The sequence below is a fragment of the Mustelus asterias genome, chromosome 10 (assembly GCF_964213995.1).
Source record: "Mustelus asterias chromosome 10, sMusAst1.hap1.1, whole genome shotgun sequence".
In the NCBI taxonomy this organism is placed as follows: Eukaryota; Metazoa; Chordata; class Chondrichthyes; order Carcharhiniformes; family Triakidae; genus Mustelus; species Mustelus asterias.
In genome coordinates, this window is record NC_135810.1 from 105,613,744 (window position 1) to 105,636,170 (window position 22,427).

Here is a 22,427-nt window from a genome sequence, read left to right on the forward strand (position 1 = left end):
ACACAACATCGTTTATTTATTATTATCACAAGCAGGCTTACATTAGCATTGCAATAAAGTCACTGTGAAAATCCCCCAGTCGCCACACTCTGGCGCCTGTTCGGGTACACTGAGGGAGAATTTAGCATGGCCAATTCACCTAACTAGCATGTCCTCCAGAATGTGGGAGAAAATTGGAGCACCCAGAGGAAACCCACGCAGACGCAGGGAGAACACGCAAACTCCACATAGACAATGACCCAAGCCGGGAATCGAACCTGGGTCCCTGGCGCTGTGAGGCAGCTGTGCTTAACCACTGTGCCACCCTGCTGCCTTCCTGGAGATTGCAGAGGTCTGTGACAACCTATCAGTAGCACGCAGGTCTATGAAGGTGAGACTTGTCTTGTTTATCCCGTGTGTATCTGATCTCCTCGGCACAGCCTCCCTCATCTCTTACCATCAGTGAGGTACTGATACTCTACAGAAGTGGAGCTGGCAAGAACTGGAAACTGGCCAACTGAGACAGCAAACCCCCTCAGAGAGTGAGTTCCACATGAGGACCCCCTTCTTTACCACTAACACCAGGTTCTCGGGCACCAATCCTCTTACTCTGCGCTGATAGATCTGAGACCAGGAGTGGCATCCACCATTTTAATTAAACTGCACTGGGGTTGGGAATGGCAGCACTGAACTTTTGACCTTTTTGGTTGGAACTCCACTTCCCTCTGTGAACAGCCAAAATGGTGGAACAGAGGCTGGAACTTTCCGACTGCATCTTCCTCAACCCCACTCCAACTCCTCACACTGAAGGAGAGGCGGTGGCATGGTAGTATTGTCACTGGACTAGTAATCCAGAAACCCAGGATAGTGCTCTGGGTTCCTAGATTTGAATCCCATCATAGCAGAACTTGAATTCAATAAAAAATCTGGAATTAAAAGTCTAATGATGACCATGAAACCATTGTCATTTGTAAAAGCCCATCTGGTTCACTAATGTCCTTTAGGGAAGGAAATCTGCCGTCCTTCCCCGGTCTGGCCTACATGTGATTCCAGATCCACAGCAATGTGGCTGATTCTCAAATGCCCTCAGGGATGGGTAATAAATGCTGGCCCGGCCAGCGACACCCACATCCCATGAATAAATAAAAAAACCATGGATGTGCATCTGTACCAACTAGGGACCTGGAGACTTTTGAATGCAGCTACTAATATAGGCGATTAAGCAACAGTTTATCGAAATTAAAAATATCAAGTGTGCATCCGGTCTGTTGTCTTTTACCCCTGTAAAATCTTTCAAGATGTATTCAAGTAGTATCTCTGTTACAGAGACAAAATGATGAGTATATTATAAACTCACAAGAACTGATTACAATTTCCAGTCAATGTAGCGAAATAATTATTGCAAATCTTCCAGTTATCTCTGACACATAGAAACATAGAATCCCTACAGTGAAGAAGGAGGCCATTCGGACCTTCGAGTCTGCACCAACCACAATCCCACCCAGGCCCTATCCTCATAACCCCATGAATTTACCCTAGCTAGTCCCCCGAACACTAAGGGTCAATTTAACATGGCCAACTCACCTAATCCGCACATCTTTGGACTGTGGGAGGAAACCTGAGCATCCGGAGGAAACCCACGCAGACACGGGGAGAATGTACAAACTCCACACAGACAGTGACCCAAGCCGGGAATCGAACCCGGGTCCCTGGCGCTGTGAGGCAGCAGTGCTAACCACTGTGCCACCGTGCCGCCTCCAAGGTTTCTTACCTGTTACTATCGACCTCCTGTTTTCGGAGTTGCAGAGTCAGTTGGATCGTTAAACATTGTTATTCTTATTATTCTCTCGTTTTGAGCAGTGCTGACTATTCACTTTTCACCACCTTGGGATGAGATGTTAAACTGAGGCCTTGTGAATGGAAAAGCCGCCCCCCCCCCCCTTCCCCCTCCCAACCCAGCCTGATTCAAAGGAAGACACTGACATTGCTCAAATGCGTCACTATGGCATTGTTGTTTGTGGGATCTCACTGTGCACATGTTGCCTGCCATGATCCTATATTGCGATGGTGACCTTCTCCGTTAGCGATCACTCATTATTGAAAGGCCTGGATAGAGTGGATGTGGGGAAGATGTTTCCATTAGAAGGAGAGACTAGTATCTGAGGGCACAGCCTCAGAGTAAAGGGACGGCCCTTTAGAAATGAGATGAGAAGGAATTTCTTCAGCCAGAGGGTGGTGAATCTGTGGAATTCATTGCCAGGGAAGACTGTGGAGGGCAGTGTATTTACGACAGAGATAGATATAGGTTCCTGATTGGTAAATGGATCAAAGGTTATGGGGGCAAAGCAGGAGAATGATGTTGTGAAACGTATCAGCCATGATTGAATAGCAGAGCAGACTCGATGGGCTGAATGGCCTAATTCTGCTTCGATATTTTATGGTCATATGGTTAAGGAGTATGACTGTCCACCTTAGAATCTCCTTGTTACTGGTTATGGTGTCTGTGGATCCTTGCATGACTGATGAGATCCATTCTAGAGCCTAGGTGATGACACCTCCAAAGAAGAATTAATTCCTTGGTGTTATATATGTACTTATTGATGCATGGTGCAAGAAGAACCACGAAGAAGGCCTTGGAAACTTAAACATTGGGAAACTCTTTATTAGGCGTGCACTGTCCCACAATCAAATCCTAGACCGCTTGGAGGAATCTTCCCGCCTCACTCGCCACAGGAATCGTTGCAGGCGGGGGGGTGGACCATGCAAAGGTTCGTTGACCTCGGGCGAGACTTTCCGGTTTGGGGCGAACATGACTGGAAAATCCTGCCCTTTAACTGGGTTCCACACTGAGAGGAGCAAACCACCCCCCCAGGATCACATGATCCATATTCTTAAAGGGGCAGTACGCACCCCAAACCCCTCACATCCACATATCACAAAAATAAAGGCAAAATAGAATCCATAGAATAGAAACCCTACAGTGCAGAAGGAGGCCATTCTGTCTGCACCGACAACAATCCCACTCAGGCCCTAACCCCGTAACCCCACATATTTACCCCACTAATCCCTCTAACCTACGCATCCCGGGACACTAAAGTACTGCGAATGCTGGAATCTGAAACAAAAACAGAAAATGTTGGAAAATTCCAGCAGGTCTGACAGCATCTGTGGGGAGAGAATAGAGCCAAGATGCTATCAGATCTGCTGAGATTTTTCAGCATTTTTTGTTTTTGATACATATATCACACTTGGCTGCAAACGCCTTGGGACATGTTGAAGTTGTGGAAGGTGCTATATAAATGCAAGTTGTCCTTTTCTTTTACACCCAACTAATCTCAATTGGACAAGCTGATTGAGATGTCAAACTGCTTACAACACACCAGAAGATGTACTCTGAACATGTACTCTTTAGTGTCCTCATCTCTGACAAAGTAAAAAAGGTGCGCTACTTCAGGAAGCTGGCATCACCAGTACGGTAACAAGGCTCAGAGCTGCCAAATCTAAACGGCTGAGCACTGGGGGAGCTTTCCCAGTCAGGTAACTTAGAATCATAGAATCCTACAGTGCAGAAGGAGGCCATTCAGCCCATCGCATCTGCACCGACCTCAATCCCACCCAGGCCCTATCCCCACAACCCCATGCATTTACCCTAGCTAGTCCCTCTGATACTAAGGGGCAATTTAGCACCTAACCTGCACATCTTTGGAGTGTGGGAGGAAACCGAAGGGAACCCACACAGACACGGGCGGGGAGAATGTGCAAACTCCACACAGACAGTGACTCAAGCCGGGAATCGAACTCTGGTTCACTGGGGAAAAAACTGGTTTGTCTAAAACTGGGCTTCTTAAAGCCCTGTTTAGGTTGGGGATGAGCCGCGCTCAGGACAGGGGGGGGGGGGGGGTTATTAAAAAACAGATATTCGAACAGAGGATTGGAACTGCAAAAATCACATAGAGTTATTAAAACAAGTTCTGGCAGCGGTTATGGGGAAGTGATTTACGGCACCAAATTCATTCCAGCTTAAAGCCAAGACTAAATTTGGGAGTGTCATTTTGAGGGGAGAGGTAGGCTGATAAGTGCAAAACTCATCTTGGACTGGGTGCAGGCTTGGTGCTGCACCTTTAGCCAGAGCACTGTACCCTTTAAACGGAGCAGTAACCCAACCCCGCTGCTAATCACTAAAGGCATGTGCAGGAGTGGTGCATTTGCAAGCCCTGACGGAGACACATCGCAGTCACTGTGCCTGCTTTCTGGTGTGTAGCTTGTAAAAGCCTGTGACAGGGGAGGAGGAGGCCAGCACAGGACAACATGGCTGGATTCTACCACTGCCTGCGCGCTGATTCGAGGTAAGTGAACTGGGGGGGTGCTGGAAGAACAGCTCGGGACCTCGCTAGGTTAAAGCCACTGAGCTACAGCAACTTTTCCTGACAGTGTGTGTGTGTGTGTTGTGTGTACAGTTGGGAGAGTGCAAAGGGCGATTCCTGCAGTCTCATCAACAGCCCATAGTTCAACAGAGCCACCCCGACGGACTGCTGAGTACATACTCAGAATTAAAACCTGTTGTTTGGTTTGGAATATCTCTGATAAGAGATGGCTGTGTGTGTTGCGAGCTGAGTTCTTAGACTGGAATCAGTGCCTGTCTGTGTGGAGAAGAGTTGTCAAAAGCTATCAAACGTGCTTTATTCATCTTTATTGCCAGAAGCAATCTGAGTTGGGATTGTGCTGAGTGAACGGGACGTGGTAACTTTTGTTCTATAATCAGAACATTCTTTCCTGTGTTTGTAAAGGTGAAGCTCTTTGGCTGTTGGTTATGTTTTTTTTGTCCTGTCTTTTTTTGATGGATGGGCAAATTTAACTGTGCAAGTCCTTCAATAAACCCAAACTCACTGAAACTGGTCGCTGTGCTCCAATTAACACAGACCCATTCGGGAATCTATCCCAGCCCTCACTGGGGGCAAATTATAGAATCACCTACAGTGCAAAAGGAGGCCATTTGGCCCATCGGGTCTGCACCGACCACAATCCCACCCAGGCTCTATCCCCATTACCCCATGTATTTACCCTAGCTAGTACCCCTGACACTAAGAGGCAATTTAGCATGGCCAATCCACCTAACCAGCACGCCTTTCGGACTGTGGGAGGAAACTGGAGCACACGGACTAAACCCATGCGGACACGGGGAGAACGTGCAGACTTTGCACAGACAGTGATCTGAAGCCGGGAATTGAACCCGGGTCCCTGGCGCTGTGAGGCAGCAGTGCTAACCACTGTGCCACCTGAACCAGATGTGATTTTATGACCATTGTCATTATTAGACTTTTAATTCCAGAGCATTATCCTGGGTCTCTGGATCACCAGTCCAGGGACAATACCACCAATGCCACTGCCTCCCCCATGCCACTGCCTCCCCCATGCCACTGCCTCCCCATGCCACTGCCTCCCCCATGCCACTGCCTCCCCCATGCCACTGCCTCCCCCATGCCACTGCCTCCCCCATGCCACTGCCTCCCCCATGCCACTGCCTCCCCCATGCCACTGCCTCCCCCATGCCACTGCCTCCCCCATGCCACTGCCTCCCCCATGCCACTGCCTCCCCCATGCCACTGCCTCCCCCATGCCACTGCCTCCCCCATGCCACTGCCTCCCCCATGCCACTGCCTCCCCCATGCCACTGCCTCCCCCATGCCACTGCCTCCCCCATGCCACTGCCTCCCCCATGCCACTACCTCCCCCAAATAGAAAGATGCATGATATACAGACTGTGTTTTAGTTTGGGGCCATTTCAAACATTGGAATTGGATTAACGAGGCAAACCAGTGGGTGTATGGGTCCACGCCCCACTTGAGTCATCTCAATTTACTAAAAATATTTGTATTAAACATCTATGGTTACCATGGGTGAATTTTCCCAGGGCAGTTAGCATGGGTGAGGTGATTCTTTGAGGCAGGCAGGTAATTAATCTTTCTGAGATGGCTGCTCCCTTATATTCTACCTGGACTCAATGGATTTCCCCAGCTCTGTACTGAAGCCACAGGGTTTCAGAATCTCGCCAGGTGTAACAAGTGGGAGTTCAGTTCCTGTTGTGAACCCTGTACAGGGCAGCTGAAAGAGCGAGGACATTGGCATAGACAGTGGGGAGAAGGAGAAGCAATGCCAGGAGGGTATGCCCCCAAAGTGGCATCTGGATGCTGGCACGTATGTAGGGAAGGAATCCTTGGACACATGGTGAAACTACGGGCCATGGGTCTCATCCAGAGTTTGGTTCCTCCAGTGAGGAGCAACCGCAGAGAGAGGGAGAGGGAGAGAAGGGCAGAGAGAGGAAGAGAGGGGCAGAGAGAGGGAGAGAGAGGGGCAGAGAGAGGGAGAGAGAGGGAGAGAGCGGCAGAGAGAGGGAGAAAGCGGCAGAGGGAGAGAGAGGGGGAGATAGAGGGTGAGAGCGACAGAGAGAGGGAGAGAGGGGCAGAGAGAGGGACAGTGAGAGGGAGAGAGTGGCAGAGGGAGGGAGAGAGTGGCAGAGAGAGGGAGAGAGAGGGAGAGAGCAGCAGAAAGGGAGAGAGGGCAGAGAAAATGACAGAGAGAGGGAAAGAGGGGCAGAGAGAGAGATAGGGCAGAGAGAGGGAGAGAGCAATGGCAGTGAGGCATTAGGAGCACCAAGCCTTGGGGGAGGGAGTGGAGGAGGGGAAAAGCACAGAAGGGTACGCTATCAGCCTCTTGCACGGAGAGGTTCCCCACCAGAGAGGGTGTGCGCACTGTGGCTCAGCTACTGTCAGCTGTCAGAGCAGCAGTGTCACTGAAGATCACAGAACTGGGCGCCATGTTGGAGGACGAGCTGAGTTCCATGGGAGGTGGTAACCAGTTTCAGTGGCACTGAAGGTGAACTCCTACTCCTCTGGATCATTGTTGGGATCTTCTGGAGATATCTGTGGAATCTCCCAGTCTGCAGCTCATTGCTGCATCAAGATGGTCACCAGTGGCCCCTTCAAGGTGGCCAGACAGACCAGGAGTCTGCTCCCACAGACCGAGCAGTCTTCCTCAACAAGGAAGGATCTCCACACTCGATGAATGACTGATCTTTGGCCGCTTCAAGCTGCTCCATCAGGTGTGCGCCCCGGGAAGCAGTCTCAACATCTACGTACTGAGGCAGTCCCAGATGCCAGAGCTTTTCAGAACCTTACCTACCTTCAAGGATGGATACTGGGTGACAGGGACTTCCCACTGAAGACATGGCTACTGTGAGGAACCCTCACACCGAAGCACAGAAGTACTACACTTACGATTGGGACAATTTGAGAGAGCATCAAGCAGCCTGTAAGGCTGCCTAAGGCACTGGTCAGCTACCTTGACAGTTCTGGCAGAGACCAATAGTGGCCCAAGTTCAGGGTCTCTCGTATCACTGTGGCATGCAGTACCCTACACAGCCTGGCTGTTTCAGATGGGAGAACAGTTAAGCACAAAGCCTCTTCCAATGTTGAGGAGATGGGGGGATGAAGATGATGACCAGGTACAGGATGCTGAGGAGCCCCCAGGAACACAGGCAAGGTGTTACACACTTGGGATGCTCGGGACTCGTTAAGAGAGGCATGATTCACATGATGATTCCTTGTGGCAGATCCAAGCTTCATAGAGGTTTTCAGCTTGGAAACAGGCCCTTCGGCCCAACTTTCTTCAGTTGTCTGCAATCCTGGTGTTTCCTCCTTCATTAACCTTAGCCTTTATTAGGTTCCCAGTTAGAGTGAACATTGTGGATGGCAAATAAATACCTGGATATCTAGTGATGTGCTCTGACCCATCCAAACCTTTGACGGAGATTGTGTGTGTGTGTGTGTGTGTGTGTGTGTGTGTATGTGTGTGTGTGTGTGTGTGTGTGTGTGTGTGTGTGTGTGTGTGTGTTAACTAACCTACTCCACTAATGGTGAATGACACTTCAGGATATCCGAGCTGTAAAGAGAGACAGAGTACATGCAAAGCAGCAGAGTTAAAGAGTATTAGAAGCAGCAGGGTTCTGCCCTGAGATAGCCACACTTAAGATGCTGGTGATACCCTGCATTGAACTAGAAGCAACAACCCTAGGATCCTTGGGATGGTTGGAGGAGATTTGAAGGGAAAGCCTTGCTGCAAGTAAGTAGAAAGCCCAAGAAATCTCAACCGTTATACAAAGCTTTGAAACAGCGCTCAGACCATGTGCTTATTCTTCCAATTTTCAATAAATATCTGACTTGATAGTTAGAAGCCAAGTTGGATGGAGAAGAAATTTGAGTTAAAAAGTTCAGTTGCGAGAATAAATGACTGTGTCCATTGTACTTTTAAAATCTTTAACGTATCCTCCCAGTTAAGGCAGAGTGTAGTGATTCATATACCTGATTTTTGTGTAGTAACATTTTCTTTGAAACCATGAACCTTGTGGTTTCATTCTTTTAGAATGTACTTGAGTTTTCAAATTTCCAAGCAAGAAAACAATAAAATTATGGGTGGCACGGTGGTTAGCACCGCTGCCTCACAGCGCCAGGGACCCGGGTTCAATTCCGGCTGGGTTACTGCCTTTGCATATTCTTCTTGTGTCTGTGTGGGTTTCCTCCGGGTGCTCCGATTTCCACCCACAGTCCAAAGATGTGCGGGTTAGGTTGATTGGCCATGTTAAATTGCCACTTAGTATCAGGGGGATTAGGAGGGTAAATGCATGGTGTTACGGGGATAGGGCCTGGGTGAGATTGTTGTCAGTGCAGGTTTCATAGGCCGAATGGCCTTCTTCTGTAGGGATACCATGAATCTATGATACTGGTCTGCACTGAGATAACACCATCCACTGGTATGCAGTCATGTCTGCCACAGCCAATGCAACTACCTGGCCCCAATGCCTGGAACTTCTCTATCTAGCTGAACCTCATGCTTTGCCACATGTAAGCCCCTAAGGTGAGCACGTTGTTGTGCAACCACTTTGGGGGGTGGGGAGGTGTTTCATAAGGTCAATCACCCTCTTGTGGTACATTAGCCAGGTTCTAGAGATGACTCCACCACTGCTGACCTCCTCTGACCATCTTTGGTGTGACAGACAGCTCTCCCCTCCTGTCGCCGGGGGAGAGGACCTCTCAGCATGCCCAAGGAGCCTGGAGGAGTACCTGCCTGGGGGTGTCACTAAACCATGGGGCTGTCGCGGGGGCCTGTTGCCTCTCTCTGTGCTGCGCCGGCCTTGTCTTTACTGCTGGCCCTCCCAGACTTTTTATTGCTGCAGCAATATCTTTTTACAGGACAGCCCTAGACTGAATGCTACCTTTGCCCACTGGCAGTCAGCTTACTGATTGCCACATAATCGTTCATAAGTTCATAAGATATAGGAGCAGAATTAGGCCATTCGGCCCATCGAGTCTGCTCTGCCATTCGATCATGGCTGATATGCTCCTCATCCCCATTTTCCTGCCTTCTCCCCATAACCTTTCAACCCATGACCAATTAAAAATCTGTTGAACTCCTCCTTAAATTTACTCACTGTCCCAGCATCCACCGCACTTTGGGGCCGCGAATTCCACAGATTCGCAACCCTTTGGGAGAAGTAGTTTCTCCTCAACTCTATTTTAAATTTGCTACCCCTTACCCTAAGACTCTCGCCCTAGAATGCCCCACAAGTGGAAGCATCCACTCCATGTCTACTTTATCCATACCTTTTATCATAATTGTACTTCCCAGGACACTGGGTACCTCTCCCCCTCTCCCCCTCTCACACAAGGCAATGTCGCCCGTTTCTGACTCCAGAAAAATCTAGCTCTACAACTATCAACATGATGAGAAACACTTGACAAAACATAAACCTGTCGATGCAGAAGACTTCTTAAGAGGCTCCAATAAAAATAGTTGATTACCTTCACTCTGCGGGTGTCCTGGGAATAATCTTGTTTGGCGCGCTTGTCAGAAATGGATCTGTTTATTGCTTTCTCTCTTTGGTAAAACAGGTGTCACTGAGTGTCAGCTGGCATTTGAGTTTGTAACCTGCATCTTCAATGCCCGGGTGATTTATTGCAGATTTGTTGGCTATGCCAGTGAATGAACCCGAATGCTAATCATTGATACATTATGGATAATGTGTGAGAATCTCCTTCCACTGCACATTATCACAAACGGTGTCAGTGCATGCAGTCTCTACAGGGACCAGTCACAAATTGGTTATGGGGTTCTCTGTGAATTTTTGAATATGCCACCCAGTGTATTATTGAACGATAGAGGCCACGAGGGATCCAGGATCAATCTGTCATCAATACTGAGTTAATTATTCTCAGCTTTGGTCACTGTCGTTTTGACACAGGCCAGAAGCTTGTAAATTCACGCAAGAAGATTCCTAGAATCCTACAGTGCTGAAGGAGGCCATTCGGCCCATCGGGTCTGCACCAACCATAACCCCACCCAGGCTCTATCTCCATAACCCCGTGTATTTGCCCTGCTAATCCCCCTGACACTAAGGGGCAACTTAACATAGCCAATCCACCTAACCTGCACATCTTTGGAGTGTGGGAGGAAACCAGAGCACCCGGAGGAAACCCCCACAGACACGGGGAGAACATGCAGACTCCGCACAGTCACCCAAGGCTAGCATCGAAACTGGGTCCCTGATGCTATGAGGTAGCAGTGCTAACCACTGTGCCACCATGCCACTCTGAATCCTAGAGGGTATATGGGTATCACAGGGACAAGACACTGGTCACTATAAAAAGATGCCAGGTGCATGCTCCGATGTCATTGCGCACCCTTGCGATATTTTGGTGGGCGGGCGAGTTGGAAGCACACCCACTAACAATCAAGAAGGCAATTTAAATTAGTTACACAGCAACTGATTGGAATTTTCTGCTGCCTGTCTGCCTTTACTTCGATTTGATTTATTATTGTCACATGTTTTGAGGTACAGTGAAAAGTATTGTTTCTTGCGCACTATACAGACAAAGCATACCTTTCATAGAGTACATCAGGGAGAAGGAAAGGAGAGGGTGCACAATATAGTGTTACAGTTACAGATAAGGTGAAGAGAAAAATCAACTTAATGCGAGGTAGGTCCATTCAAAAGTCTGATGGCAGCAGGGAAGAAGCTGTTCTTGAGTCGGTTGGTACGTGATCTCAGACTTTTGTATCTTTTTCCCGGCGGAAGAGAGAATGTCTGGGGTGCGTGGGGTCCTTAATTATGCTGGCTGCTTTGCCGAGGCAGCGGGAAGTGTAGACAGTGTCAATGGATGGGAGGCTGGTTTGCGTGATGGATTGGGCTATGTTCACAACCCTTTGTAGTTTTTATAGTCTTGGTCAGAGCAGGAGCCATACCAAGCTGTGAGACATCCGGAAAGGATGCTTTCTATGGTGCATCTGTAAAGATTGGTGAGAGCCGTAGCGGACATGCTGAATTTCCTTTGTCTTCTGCGAAAGTAGAGACTAAGGAAATTCAATATGTCCGCTATGACGCTCACCAATTTGGTGGGCTTTCTTAACTATAGCGTCAGTGTGGAGGGACCAGGACAGGTTGTTGGTGATCTGGACACCTAGAAACTGGAAGCTCTCGACCATTTCCACTTTGCCCCTGTAGATGTAGACAGGGGCATGTCCTCCACTATGCTTCCTGAAGTACAGTCAGTGGGCGGGCTGATTGGCTAGGCGGCCTTTATGTTTAAATTGCAACCTCACTCCAGAGCGGGATGGAAGGTGAGGGCTGAAATACAATGAGCGAATGTGCCTGGGGACTGAGGTCAGTGTATGATTGTGCTGCACAGACACTCGTGGCATCGTGTCCCACTGACATTTATTTTCCTATGGGTCAGCCGCCCCCAGATACAGCTCTGCAGTGACTGACCCGCTGCAGGGACACATTGGAGCACCAGTCTCCGCACTCCCTTTTCTTGATGCCCACCTTCCTCCCACCCTCTCTGGCGGCACTCAGCCTTTCACAGAGCGCGTTTCATGCTGGATGGCCGTTAGTTGGACAACCAGCGGAATATATCGCGTTCACAACGCAATCACGGGCAGGGACGAGCTTCGCTTCCGCTCGACCCGTGCCGACTCCGGGCACAGCCCAGACATCAAATTCAGGCCACGGAGTATCTTCTCGCTCAATGTGAGCAGCACCACTCAGGAAGACAGAAATTGCTAGACACAAAATGATCAGGATTCTGCCAATGATTCATCGACCAGCGTGGTAATCAATCTTTGTCAATTGGTCTACAGCGGATCCAGGAATGAGACAGGAAAATAATCAGTGTGGCAAAGCTTTGGGGACAATGGATCCAGAGCCACATATTCGTAAAGGACCTGCCACGCACGACCCGTCAGGTTCCAGGTCACTCAGATACCACGGGAATCTCATTTTATTTCCCACCGGTTTTGTTAATCACAACACACTTGTCTCAAACGTTAGTGTTTTTGCTACTGATTGGCTCCACTTCCAGGAATGACAACAAGCCAGACCTGAAGATTATTCAGTCCCCTTCAGCATCAACTACAGAGGACGTGGGTGGCAAAATTGCCAAATATGGGGGGAGAAAAAGGACCTATGGAATTAGCAATCTGCAGCATGAATAGTTGGCAAAATCTATCAATAATTAAAGGAAAGTGAAGCAATAAGGTTGATCCAAATATTTTTTTGAAAACCCTTTTGAGCTTCTGTTGTGTTGTCTCCATTAAATTACGGTAAGAAGTCTCACAACACCAGGTTAAAGTCCAACAGGTTTATTTGGTAGCAAATACCATACGCTTTCGGAGCACTGCTCCTTCGTCAGATGGGGTGGATATCTGTTCTCCAACAGTGCAGACACAGAAATCAAGTTACAGAATACTAATTAGAATGCAAATCTCTACAGCCAGCCAGGTCTTAAAGGTACAGATAATGTGGGTGGAGGGAGCATTCAACACAGGTTAAAGAGATGTGTATTGTCTCCAGACAGAACAGCTAGTGAGATTCTGCAAGATCAGGGGGAAAGCTGTGGGGGTTACTGGCTGTAGAGATTTGCATTCTAATTAGTATTCTGTAACTTGATTTCTGTGTCTGTGCACTGTTGGAGAACAGATATCCACCCCATCTGACGAAGGAGCTGTGCTCCGAAAGCTTATGGTATTTGCTACCAAATAAACCTGTTGGACTTTAACCTGGTGTTGTGAGACTTCTTACTGTGCTTACCCCAGTCCAACGCCGGCATCTCCACATCATGATCTCCATTAAATTAAACAGGACTGGAAATAAGCTTTGTATCATTTAATGGGAGGTGGTGGTGTAGTGGTATTGTCACTGGATTAATAATCCATGGTAATTCTCTGAGGACCTGGATTCAAATCCCATTATGGCTAATGGTGAAATTTATAAAATGATAACCATACAACCATTGTTGATTCTTTTAAATTTTCAGCCTTTAGCCCAACTTATCCATGCCGCCCAATTTTTACCATTCAGCTAGTCCCAATTGCCCACGTTTGGCCCATATCCCTCTGTACCTATCTTACCCACGTAACTATCTAAATGCTTTTTAAAAGACAAAATTGTACCCGTATCTACTACTGCCTCTGGCAGCGCATTTCAGACACTCACCACCCTCTGAGTGAAAAAACTGCCCCTCTGCACCCTTTTGTATTTCTCTCCTCTCATCTTAAACCTATGCCCTCTAATTTTAGACTCCCCCTACCTTTGGGAAAAGATGTTGATTATCTACCCTATCTATGCCCCTCATTATTTTATAAACCTCTATAAGATCACCCCTAAGCCTCCTATGCTCCAGGGAAAAAAGTCCCAATCTATCCATCTTGTCCTCATAACTTAAACCATCAAGTCCTGGTAGCATCCTAGTAAATTTTTTCTGCTTTCTTTCTAGTTTAATAATATCCAGGATGACCAGAACTGAACACAGTATTCCAAGTGTGGCCTTACCGATATCTTGTACAACTTCAACAAGATGTCCCAACTCCAGTATTCAATGTTCTGACCAATGAAACCAAGCATGCTCAATGCCTTCTTCACCACCCTGTCCACCTGTGACACCACTTTCAAGGAGCTATGAACCTGTACTCTTAGATTTCTTTGTTCTATAACTCTCCTCAACACTCTACCATTAACTGAGTAAGTCCTGCTGTGATTCAACCTACCAAAATACATCACCTCACATTTATCTAAATTAAACTCCATCTGCCATTCATCAGCCCACTGGCCCAATTAATCAAGATCCCGTTGCAATCCTAGATAACCTGCTTCAATCTCATAAAAAAACCCATCTGGTTCACTAATGTGTCATCTTTAGCCGGTCTGCATGTGACTCCAGAGCCACAGGAATGTGGTTGACTCTTAATTGCCCTCTCTAATGGCCGAGGGAAATTAGGGATGGTTGGTAAATGCTGGGCCAGCCAGCAATGCCCACATCCCATGAATGAATAAAAATAAGTTGAAGTGTTCCTCAGCAGAGTCTGACCTAACTCTCTGTGATATCTTTTCTGCAACTATAGAATTTGTCCATGTGATGTGGTGTTTGCAGCTTCTCTGTAATGAGAGCTGGTGGGGAGTGGGGGGAAGCAGAAATGCCTGGAAAATCTATGCCCCATTTCTTGGAGACAGCAGAGCAATCCAGAAGGTTTGGTAACCCTTCCACCAATAACCCCTTCCAAGAAGCTATCTGGAGGCCCTATTCCTACGGGGCACCCACCACGTGCCAACATCGGCATGGTAATTTGCTGAGGGATGGACCGCTCCCTAATCTATCAGCAAGACAGGATTGAAATTTTAGATCACAACTGCTTCTGGGAGCCCTCTTACAAATTTATTTCCAAATTCTTTCATTGAAAATGTCCATCCTTCTCCTCTTTCCAGACTCAAGGAGCTCCCGGCAAAATTGGAACCTCTATCTTTGAGCAACGACAGGGCGATCTGCCTTTAGCACGTGTCCAACAGGCAAACTTCAAATGTCAGGTGGAAAATTTCACATTATTCTTGTAGTGGAGGAAAAGCATCCGGGCGGGAGGTGAACACCGAGTTTTATCATCGAAAGCAAGCTGAAGCCAAACATCAACAGCGCGAGTAGCACGTGACAACCCAGGCATCCCACCCACCAGTTCCTCCACCCACCATCTGCTCCACCCGTGATAGAGACTGTCGGTCACGCGTTGGACTCCTCAGTCACCTGAGGACTCATTTTTAGTTTGGAAGCAAGTCACCCTCGGCTTCGAGGGACTGCCTCAGAAGAACATTGTTGTAGGTGTAAAAATTTTGATTATTTTCAATCAGGGCAAAGAAATTTAGAAGCATTTTTCAATGTTTTACTTTGCCTCACCAAGCGAAAATTAAACTCTGATTTTTAATTTGATTTATTATTGTCCCATGTATTAGCATACAGTGAGAAGTATTGTTTCTTGCACGCTAAACAGATAAAGCATACCGTACATAGATAAGGAAAGGAAAGAGAGCAGAATGTAGTGTTACAGTTATAGCTAGGGTGTAGAGAAAGATCAACTTAGTGCGAGATAGGTCCATTCAAAAGTCTGATGGCAGCAGGGAAGAAGCTGTCTTTGAGTTGGTTGGTGTGTGTCCTCAGACTTTTGTATCTTTTTCCAGCCGGAAGAAGATGGAAGAGAGAATGTCCGGGGTGCGTGGAGTCCTTTAATTATGCCGGCTGCTTTTCTGAGGCAGCGGGAAGTGTAGACAGAGTCAATGGATGGGAGGCTGGTTTGAGTGATAACAATGAATTTGTGGCCTAGAGTGACATGGGTTAGCCGCAGAATAATACTTTGCACATTGCAAGGTTAAAACTCCCATCCTTAAGGTAAGGTATCATCAAACTTACCATGATCAAATTCATGGGAGATGCACATGTGTGCATCCAACATTATAGTTTATCACACTACAGAATGTCCTACATCAGCCACGGCACACATCTTCAAAGAGTCACACCCTGTTACAGATACAAAAAGAGTCTTCAGAAGGGGACTGTTCTGTCATTGACCTGAAAAGCAATTTGATGGCTGCTCACTGACCTCGGGTTCAATTGGCCATCAGTACAAGTTGGCACAATCACCTTGATTCCCACAGGATCGATTGAGCAAAGTTAACAGGATGAGGGACCACCAGGGAACACCACGTACAGTCGGCCGAGAAAAAGGTGGAAGAGGAGTCGCAGCCATGAAGACGATAAGAACTTTGGATTTAGGGGCTGCTAAATGGGTCACCACTTTGGAAATTTGACCAAGTTACCACACGTCATCGCCTCCACCATCTCTCCCTGTGGACAGTCGGGCATGTGTGAATTATTTCTCCAAAGGCATTCCCAATACATGGAGGCAGTTGAAAGGGTCAATGGCCCTGGGTTCATCCTCCATTTGAGCTGTCGTTCCTTATTTATACCTGGGCCAACCATGATGATGAATTGTCACTGAGGAAGAACCCAGCTGAATATGCGAACGATAAACGAGTGGCAGTATACGGAGGGTATCATTTCTGATGATGTACCAAGGGGATTCCTGAACAACTGTTAGCTTTCAATCAAAACTCTGTGTTCAAAAAGTAAGTATTTATAGTGTACAAAACATCAAAACTGTTCACCAGAATCCAGACACAACAGGAACAATGCCTCAGGACTTTAACTCGCTTTTTAACAAATATTGGCACCAGGGAAGTTCAGCCAGGACGGGATAAATGCGTAAATCCAGCAAATAGGCTGGGATCAGACCCTCCTGTGTGACCTTGTTCAGAATCATGTCCAGAATGACGGAAAATGTGGGCACTGCCCCGACTTGAATTGCCTGTCCCTGGGACGTAGCTGGCTACTCCTTCAGTGCCTGCAACAAGTGAATGTTAGGGGAGGGGAGAATAAGGGCCGATTTCCTTCCAGTCCACCCCAGTTACTGCTGCTGCCCTTGGTCCCCATGTGGACTGGAGTGATGGATCTGAGGAAATGCTGTTAAATAACCCGGAGGCATGGGAAGAGTCTGAAGGCAACTCTGTCTCCATTCATTCCAGCCTCCACTCGCTTAGACCTTGCTTTCTGCCAAGTGACTGGCCCTCTTGCGTAAGAGGTGCCTCTGGTCTTATGGCCCCACTGCCTCTTATGGTGCTGCTGAGCTCTGAGGGTTGGTCAACCTGACAGCTTCCCTCATGAATGACTCCAGGGTGAATCCCCCTGCATTGTGGTGACACAAGTGATTGATGGATGTCCCGCTTTGCCGGCCCAACACCTCTGATAGGACAATGCCGGATACGGACCAAGTGGATGGATCCATTTGAAATGTCTATAGTCTCACCTGTTGACAAACCTGGCTACTTCTGGGCACAGTAAGAAGTCTCACAACACCAGGTTAAAGTCCAACAGGTTTATTTGGTAGCACAAGCCACTAGCTTTCGGAGCGCTGCTCCTTCATCAGGTAAGTGGGAGTTCTGTTCACAAACAGGGCATATAAAGACACAAACTCAATTTACAGAATAATGGTTGGAATGCGAGTCTTTACAGGTAACAGAACTCCTACTGAGTTTGAGTCTTTATATGCCCTGTTTGTGAACAGAACTCCCACTTACCTGATGAAGGAGCAGCGCTCCGAAAGCTAGTGGCTTGTGCTACCAAATAAACCTGTTGGACTTTAACCTGGTGTTGTGAGACTTCTTACTGTGTTTACCCCAGTCCAACGCCAGCATCTCTACTTCAGGGCAGACAGCGTTATCAGTTTAGATCAACATGTTCAGCAAAGGACTACATATAGGAGCAGGATTAGGCCTTTGTTGTGTAAAAGTATTTCTGAGAAAGTAAAATAAAATATTTGCCTTGGTGAAATACGATGACCTCAATAGTTTGATGGACATAAATAGCAATGTTGTAGATGAGTGAATTTGCAGCAGCTCCTTAACATGGTGCTTAGGGCTGATTATTGAAGCTATCCAGCCTACCCAGCCCTCCTACTGTGCATTCTGAGTTCTTCCTCCCAGAATATATTAATAAGCTACTTTGTTAGAATTTTTAATTCACCATAATCAGCGGGATGCAGTAGAGGGAAGAGTCAGAGGAATAGACATTCTAACGTCAAGTGGGGAGAGGATAGACCGTTACAAGGGCATGAAGGGAAAAGCTTGAGGTTGAGAATTTTAAACTGAAGGCATTAGCGATTGAGAATGTGTGCAGGTTATTGAGTGTAAAAGTGGTGAGTGAGGCGGGGGCTGAGGGGGGAGTGGGTTGCTGCAGAAAGGGATAAGGACAACAGAGTTTTGGGTGAGCTGAGGTTTAAGGAGCGTGGGAGATGGGAGGCCCACAGGAATAGCATTCTTGGAATAGTCAGTCGTGTGTGGAGATGACAAAACCTGGTGGCATGGTGCTTAACACTGCTGCTCACGGTGCCAAGGACCCAAGTTCAGTTCCAGCTTTGGGTAACTGTCTATGTGGGGTTTGCACATTCTCCCTGGGTGCTCCGGTTTCCTCCCACGCTTCAAAGATGTGCTGGTTAGGGTGATTGGCCATGCTAAATTGCCCATTAGTGTCCCAGGTTGTGTTGGTAAGATGGACGAGCCATGGTAAATGTGTGGGCTACAGGAATAGGGCGGGGGGAAGAGGGCCTGGATAAGATACTCTATCAAAGAATCGGTGCAAACTCGATGGGCCGAATGGCCGCTTCTGCACTGTCGGGATTCTATGATTCTATGACGGAAGCGTTGAAGTTTTCAGCTGGAGGCAGATATAAATGATGTTACTGAGTAGAGGCTGGCTCTTTGCAAAGGAGAGGGTGTAGGATTGGAAGCTGAACTCAGGATTAAAGAGGGCTTCTTGGCTGCAAACTGTCTAGGTCAATATGAGACCATGGCAGAAGAGAGGATTGGAATTGATGGCAGAGACCATTGATAAGATCCCAAGAAGTCACAATTTACTTAAGTTTTAGTGAAAAAAATGATACTGAGTAAAAAATAGGATTGTTAATCGTCCATTCTCCGGGTGAAAGGAGTGAGGTTTAAAGGAAAGAGATTGCTGGTGATATTTTGTACTATACTGTCTTCCAAGGCACCTAGTAAGAATTATAAAGAAATATTTTTTGGGATGTGGGCATTGTTGCCTAGGCCAACTTTATTACTCATCCCTAATGGTGGTGAGTTGCCTTCTGGAACCGCTGCAGTCCATATGGTGTAGGCACATCCACAGTGCTGTTAGGAAGGGAGTTCCAGGATTTTGACCCAGTGACAGTGAAGGAATGGAGATCCAAGTCAGGAATGAGAGTGGCCTGTAGGGGAGCTTGCAGGCAGTGGTGTTCCCAGGCATCTGCTGCCCTTGTCCTTCTAGATGGTAGAAGGCACAGGTTTGGAAAGTGCCATCGAAGGAAAACTGGTGAGTTGCTGCAATGTATGGTTGTATTGGACGGCACAGTAGCACAGTGGTTAGCACTGCTGCTTCACAGCTCCAGGGACCTGGGTTCGATTCCCGGCTTGGGTCACTCTCTGTGTGGAGTTTGCGCATTCTCCTCGTGTCTGCGTGGGTTTCCTCCGGGTGCTCCGGTTTCCTCCCACAGTCCAAAGATGTGCGGGTTAGGTTGATTGGCCCTTAGTGTCTTGGGATGCGTAGATTAGAGGGATGAGTGAGTAAAATATGTAGGGATATGGGGGTGGGGCCTGGGTGGGATTGTGGTCGGTGCAGACTTGATGGGCCGAATGGCCTCTTTCTGTACTGTAGGGTTTCTATGATTTCTGTGTATCTTGTAGACAGTACACAATACTGTCATTGTGTGTTGGTGGTGGAGGCAGTGGATGTTTAAGGTGATGGATGGGGTGCACATCAAGTGGGCTGCTTTGTCTCAGATGGTGCTGAGCTCCATGGGAGTTATTGAAGCTGCATCCATCCAGGCAAGCGGACAGTATTCCATCACACTCCTGACTTGTGCCTTGTAGATGAAGCCAGGCTTTGGGGAGTGAGCAGGTGAGTTACTCGTTGCAGGATTCATAGCCTCTGACCTGCTCTTGTAGCCACAACATTTATATGGTGAGTCCAGTTGTGTTTCTGGTCTGGTAACCCCCGGGATGTTGATGGTGGGGGTTTCAGTGATGGTAATGCCATTGTGGTAATGTCAAGGAGAGACGGTGAGATTCTCTCTTGTTGGAGATGGTCATTAGTGGTCCACTCAAGTGCATTCATCAGGTTGTTAGCACTATAATGCTATTTGTGCATCCTACAGTTCAGTGTAAGATGTCCTCAACAATGCAACCTAACACATTTTAGATTCTTGGGGGGCGAATTTGCAGCCTTGCCGTTCCTGACGCAGATCGTGCCAATCCTGTCTGCCGGCCTAAAAATGGGTTTCACGTCTGGTGCCAAATGGTTTGCGATTATGTTGGTCCCTTTCTACTGGTGCGAACCCAGGAAGGGCATGAGACCAATTAGCATAGTTAAAGTTGTATTCAAATATGCTTAGCCCGTTTGACATCAGATTCCCCCAGCTCCCGGGACCTTCCGGTCTTTGGGCGTGAGACGGCGAGAATCACTACTGATCTCCACCAGCGGAGACCAGGTATGATGGCCATGCCAAGGGGTTCGAGGTCATTGAATGGAGGTCATTGGGTGTGCCAGGGACAGTGCCCAGGGGTGGAACAGCATTTAGTGAATGTTGTTAGAATATAGTCTTCATGAATCTTACTGAAAGCCTTGGATTCCCAAAGTTTACTCACAAACTGGTTAGCCCAGCGTCTATGAACACACAAGTCAGTGCTCCAGTTGTAACTCTGCAGATGGTTGTTGGAGTGCCCACATGGGGACAGTTTGACTTGCTTGTCCATTCCACAGATATTGAATGACCTGCTGAGTATTTCCACCAGAGTTTGGTTTCCAGCGTTTGCAGTTATCTTGCCTCTGCTTTATCCCTGAAGATTAATACCGGACACAGCGTCAGGGTGTCATGAGCGTGACTGTTTTTGCTTTGTCTGTAGGCGGAGACCCAAGTCACTTAAACTGTAAGCGCCTTTCCTGGGGCAATGTACTGGAAATGGGCTTAGATTTCACAATATACTATCTCTTGTTACCTAGGATTGAGGGAATGTGAAAGAATGCGGCAGGTGAAGCCAGTGTTAGCTGTTGCTGCTGTGGGAAAGCCAACACCGTAATGGAGGGAAGAGAGAAACCTTTGTGTCGATGTCAGTATTTCCAGTGATTTGCTCCAAGCTCCTGGCTGTTTACCAAGAGAGCACAGCATCAACTTGTTACACAATGGACAGGCAGGAGTTGAACTTTACAAAGCGGTACCATTTGCCCTGAAGGATAATACAGAACTGAACTGCATTGAAGCACTTGGCAAGATTGTAAAAATTGATGAGCTCAGATTGTTCACTGCTGATTGCACACAGACCCAATGGACAGCTATGTATGCATGTTGATCCTTGTGTTCTGAATAATCTGTGCAATGTACCCACTGCAAATTAAACTACACAAATTCTGTCGGCCTGTGAGAGCTAAAGGTCACAAAGTTTGGTTGCGTGGTGTCTTCATCTTTGGTGCTGTTGACGATGTGCGGCGATAGCACCCAGTCACTTCTAGTACTGGTCACAGCGGACACCATTTTGAGGAGGTCATTCTCAGAGTGTGGGAGGGGGGAGGGGCGGAGGGGGCTAGACTGAAATTGTGAAAAAAAGGCAGATTGTGATCTCAGTATCATGTTGATTCGAGTCCAGTGGTGTCATTTTTGATCTCAATCCAGATAGTGCTGTCCCTTAACTATGCACAGCGGAACGTGTGTTCAGGAGCAGCTTCCTCCACCCCTCCTTCCATCACCACCTCCGGCACAGCGGTTAGCACTGCTGCCTCACAGCGCCAGGGACCCAGGTTCGATTCCCGGCTCGGGGTCATTGTCTGTGTGGAGTCTGCACGTTCTCCCTGTGTCTGCGTGAGTTTCCTCCGGGTGCTCCGGTTTCCTCTCGCAGTCCCAAAGACATGCTGGTTAGGTGCATTGGCCATGCTAAATTCTCCCTCAGTGTAACCCGAACAGGCGCCGGAGTGTGGCAACTAGGGGATTTTCACAGTGACTTCATTGCAGTGTTAATGTAAGCCTACTCGTGACACTAATGAATAAACTTAAGCTCCCAATCACCTTTGGCTTGGTTGCTGAACTAGTTGCAGTGTTTGGAGATTTGTACTGCTACTTAGTTACTAAAATCTACAGGTGTGGCCTTGCATTTCATTTCAAGGGTTCTTGCTCACAAGCACCCCCACTCACTTGCTCCCAATGATGGGCGCTGTCATTTCTAACCCCGTCCCCTTTGGTCTGCAGCATGACATAGAAACATAGAAAATAGATGCAGGAGGAGGCCATTCAGCCCTTCGAACCTGCTCTACCATTCAATGTGACCATGACTGATCATGCACTCCTGCCTTCTCTCCATACCCCTTAATCCCTTTAGCCACAAGGACCATGTCCAACTCCCTCTTGAACATATCTAACGAACTGGCCCCAACAGCTTTCTGTGGTAGAGAATTCCACAGATTCACAACTCTCTGAGTGAAGAA

At 47.7% G+C, this 22,427-nt stretch overlaps 1 protein-coding gene across 4 annotated transcripts in view; it reads left to right on the forward strand.

The window, feature by feature from the left end:
* The window catches only part of LOC144499841 (CRACD-like protein), a 200,891-nt gene that overhangs the window by 75,830 nt on the left and 102,634 nt on the right, over positions 1-22,427 (forward strand). For 3 of the 4 annotated variants that reach the window (XM_078222375.1, XM_078222376.1, XM_078222378.1), the window contains exon 1: positions 4,053-4,325. The exons of the other annotated variant lie outside the window; for it this stretch is intronic. In XM_078222375.1, the coding sequence (XP_078078501.1) occupies positions 4,288-4,325 (38 nt within the window). In that variant the 5' untranslated portion in view covers positions 4,053-4,287. Of the gene's footprint in view, positions 1-4,052; positions 4,326-22,427 lie in introns of those variants that run through there. 4 annotated transcript variants of the gene reach the window in all.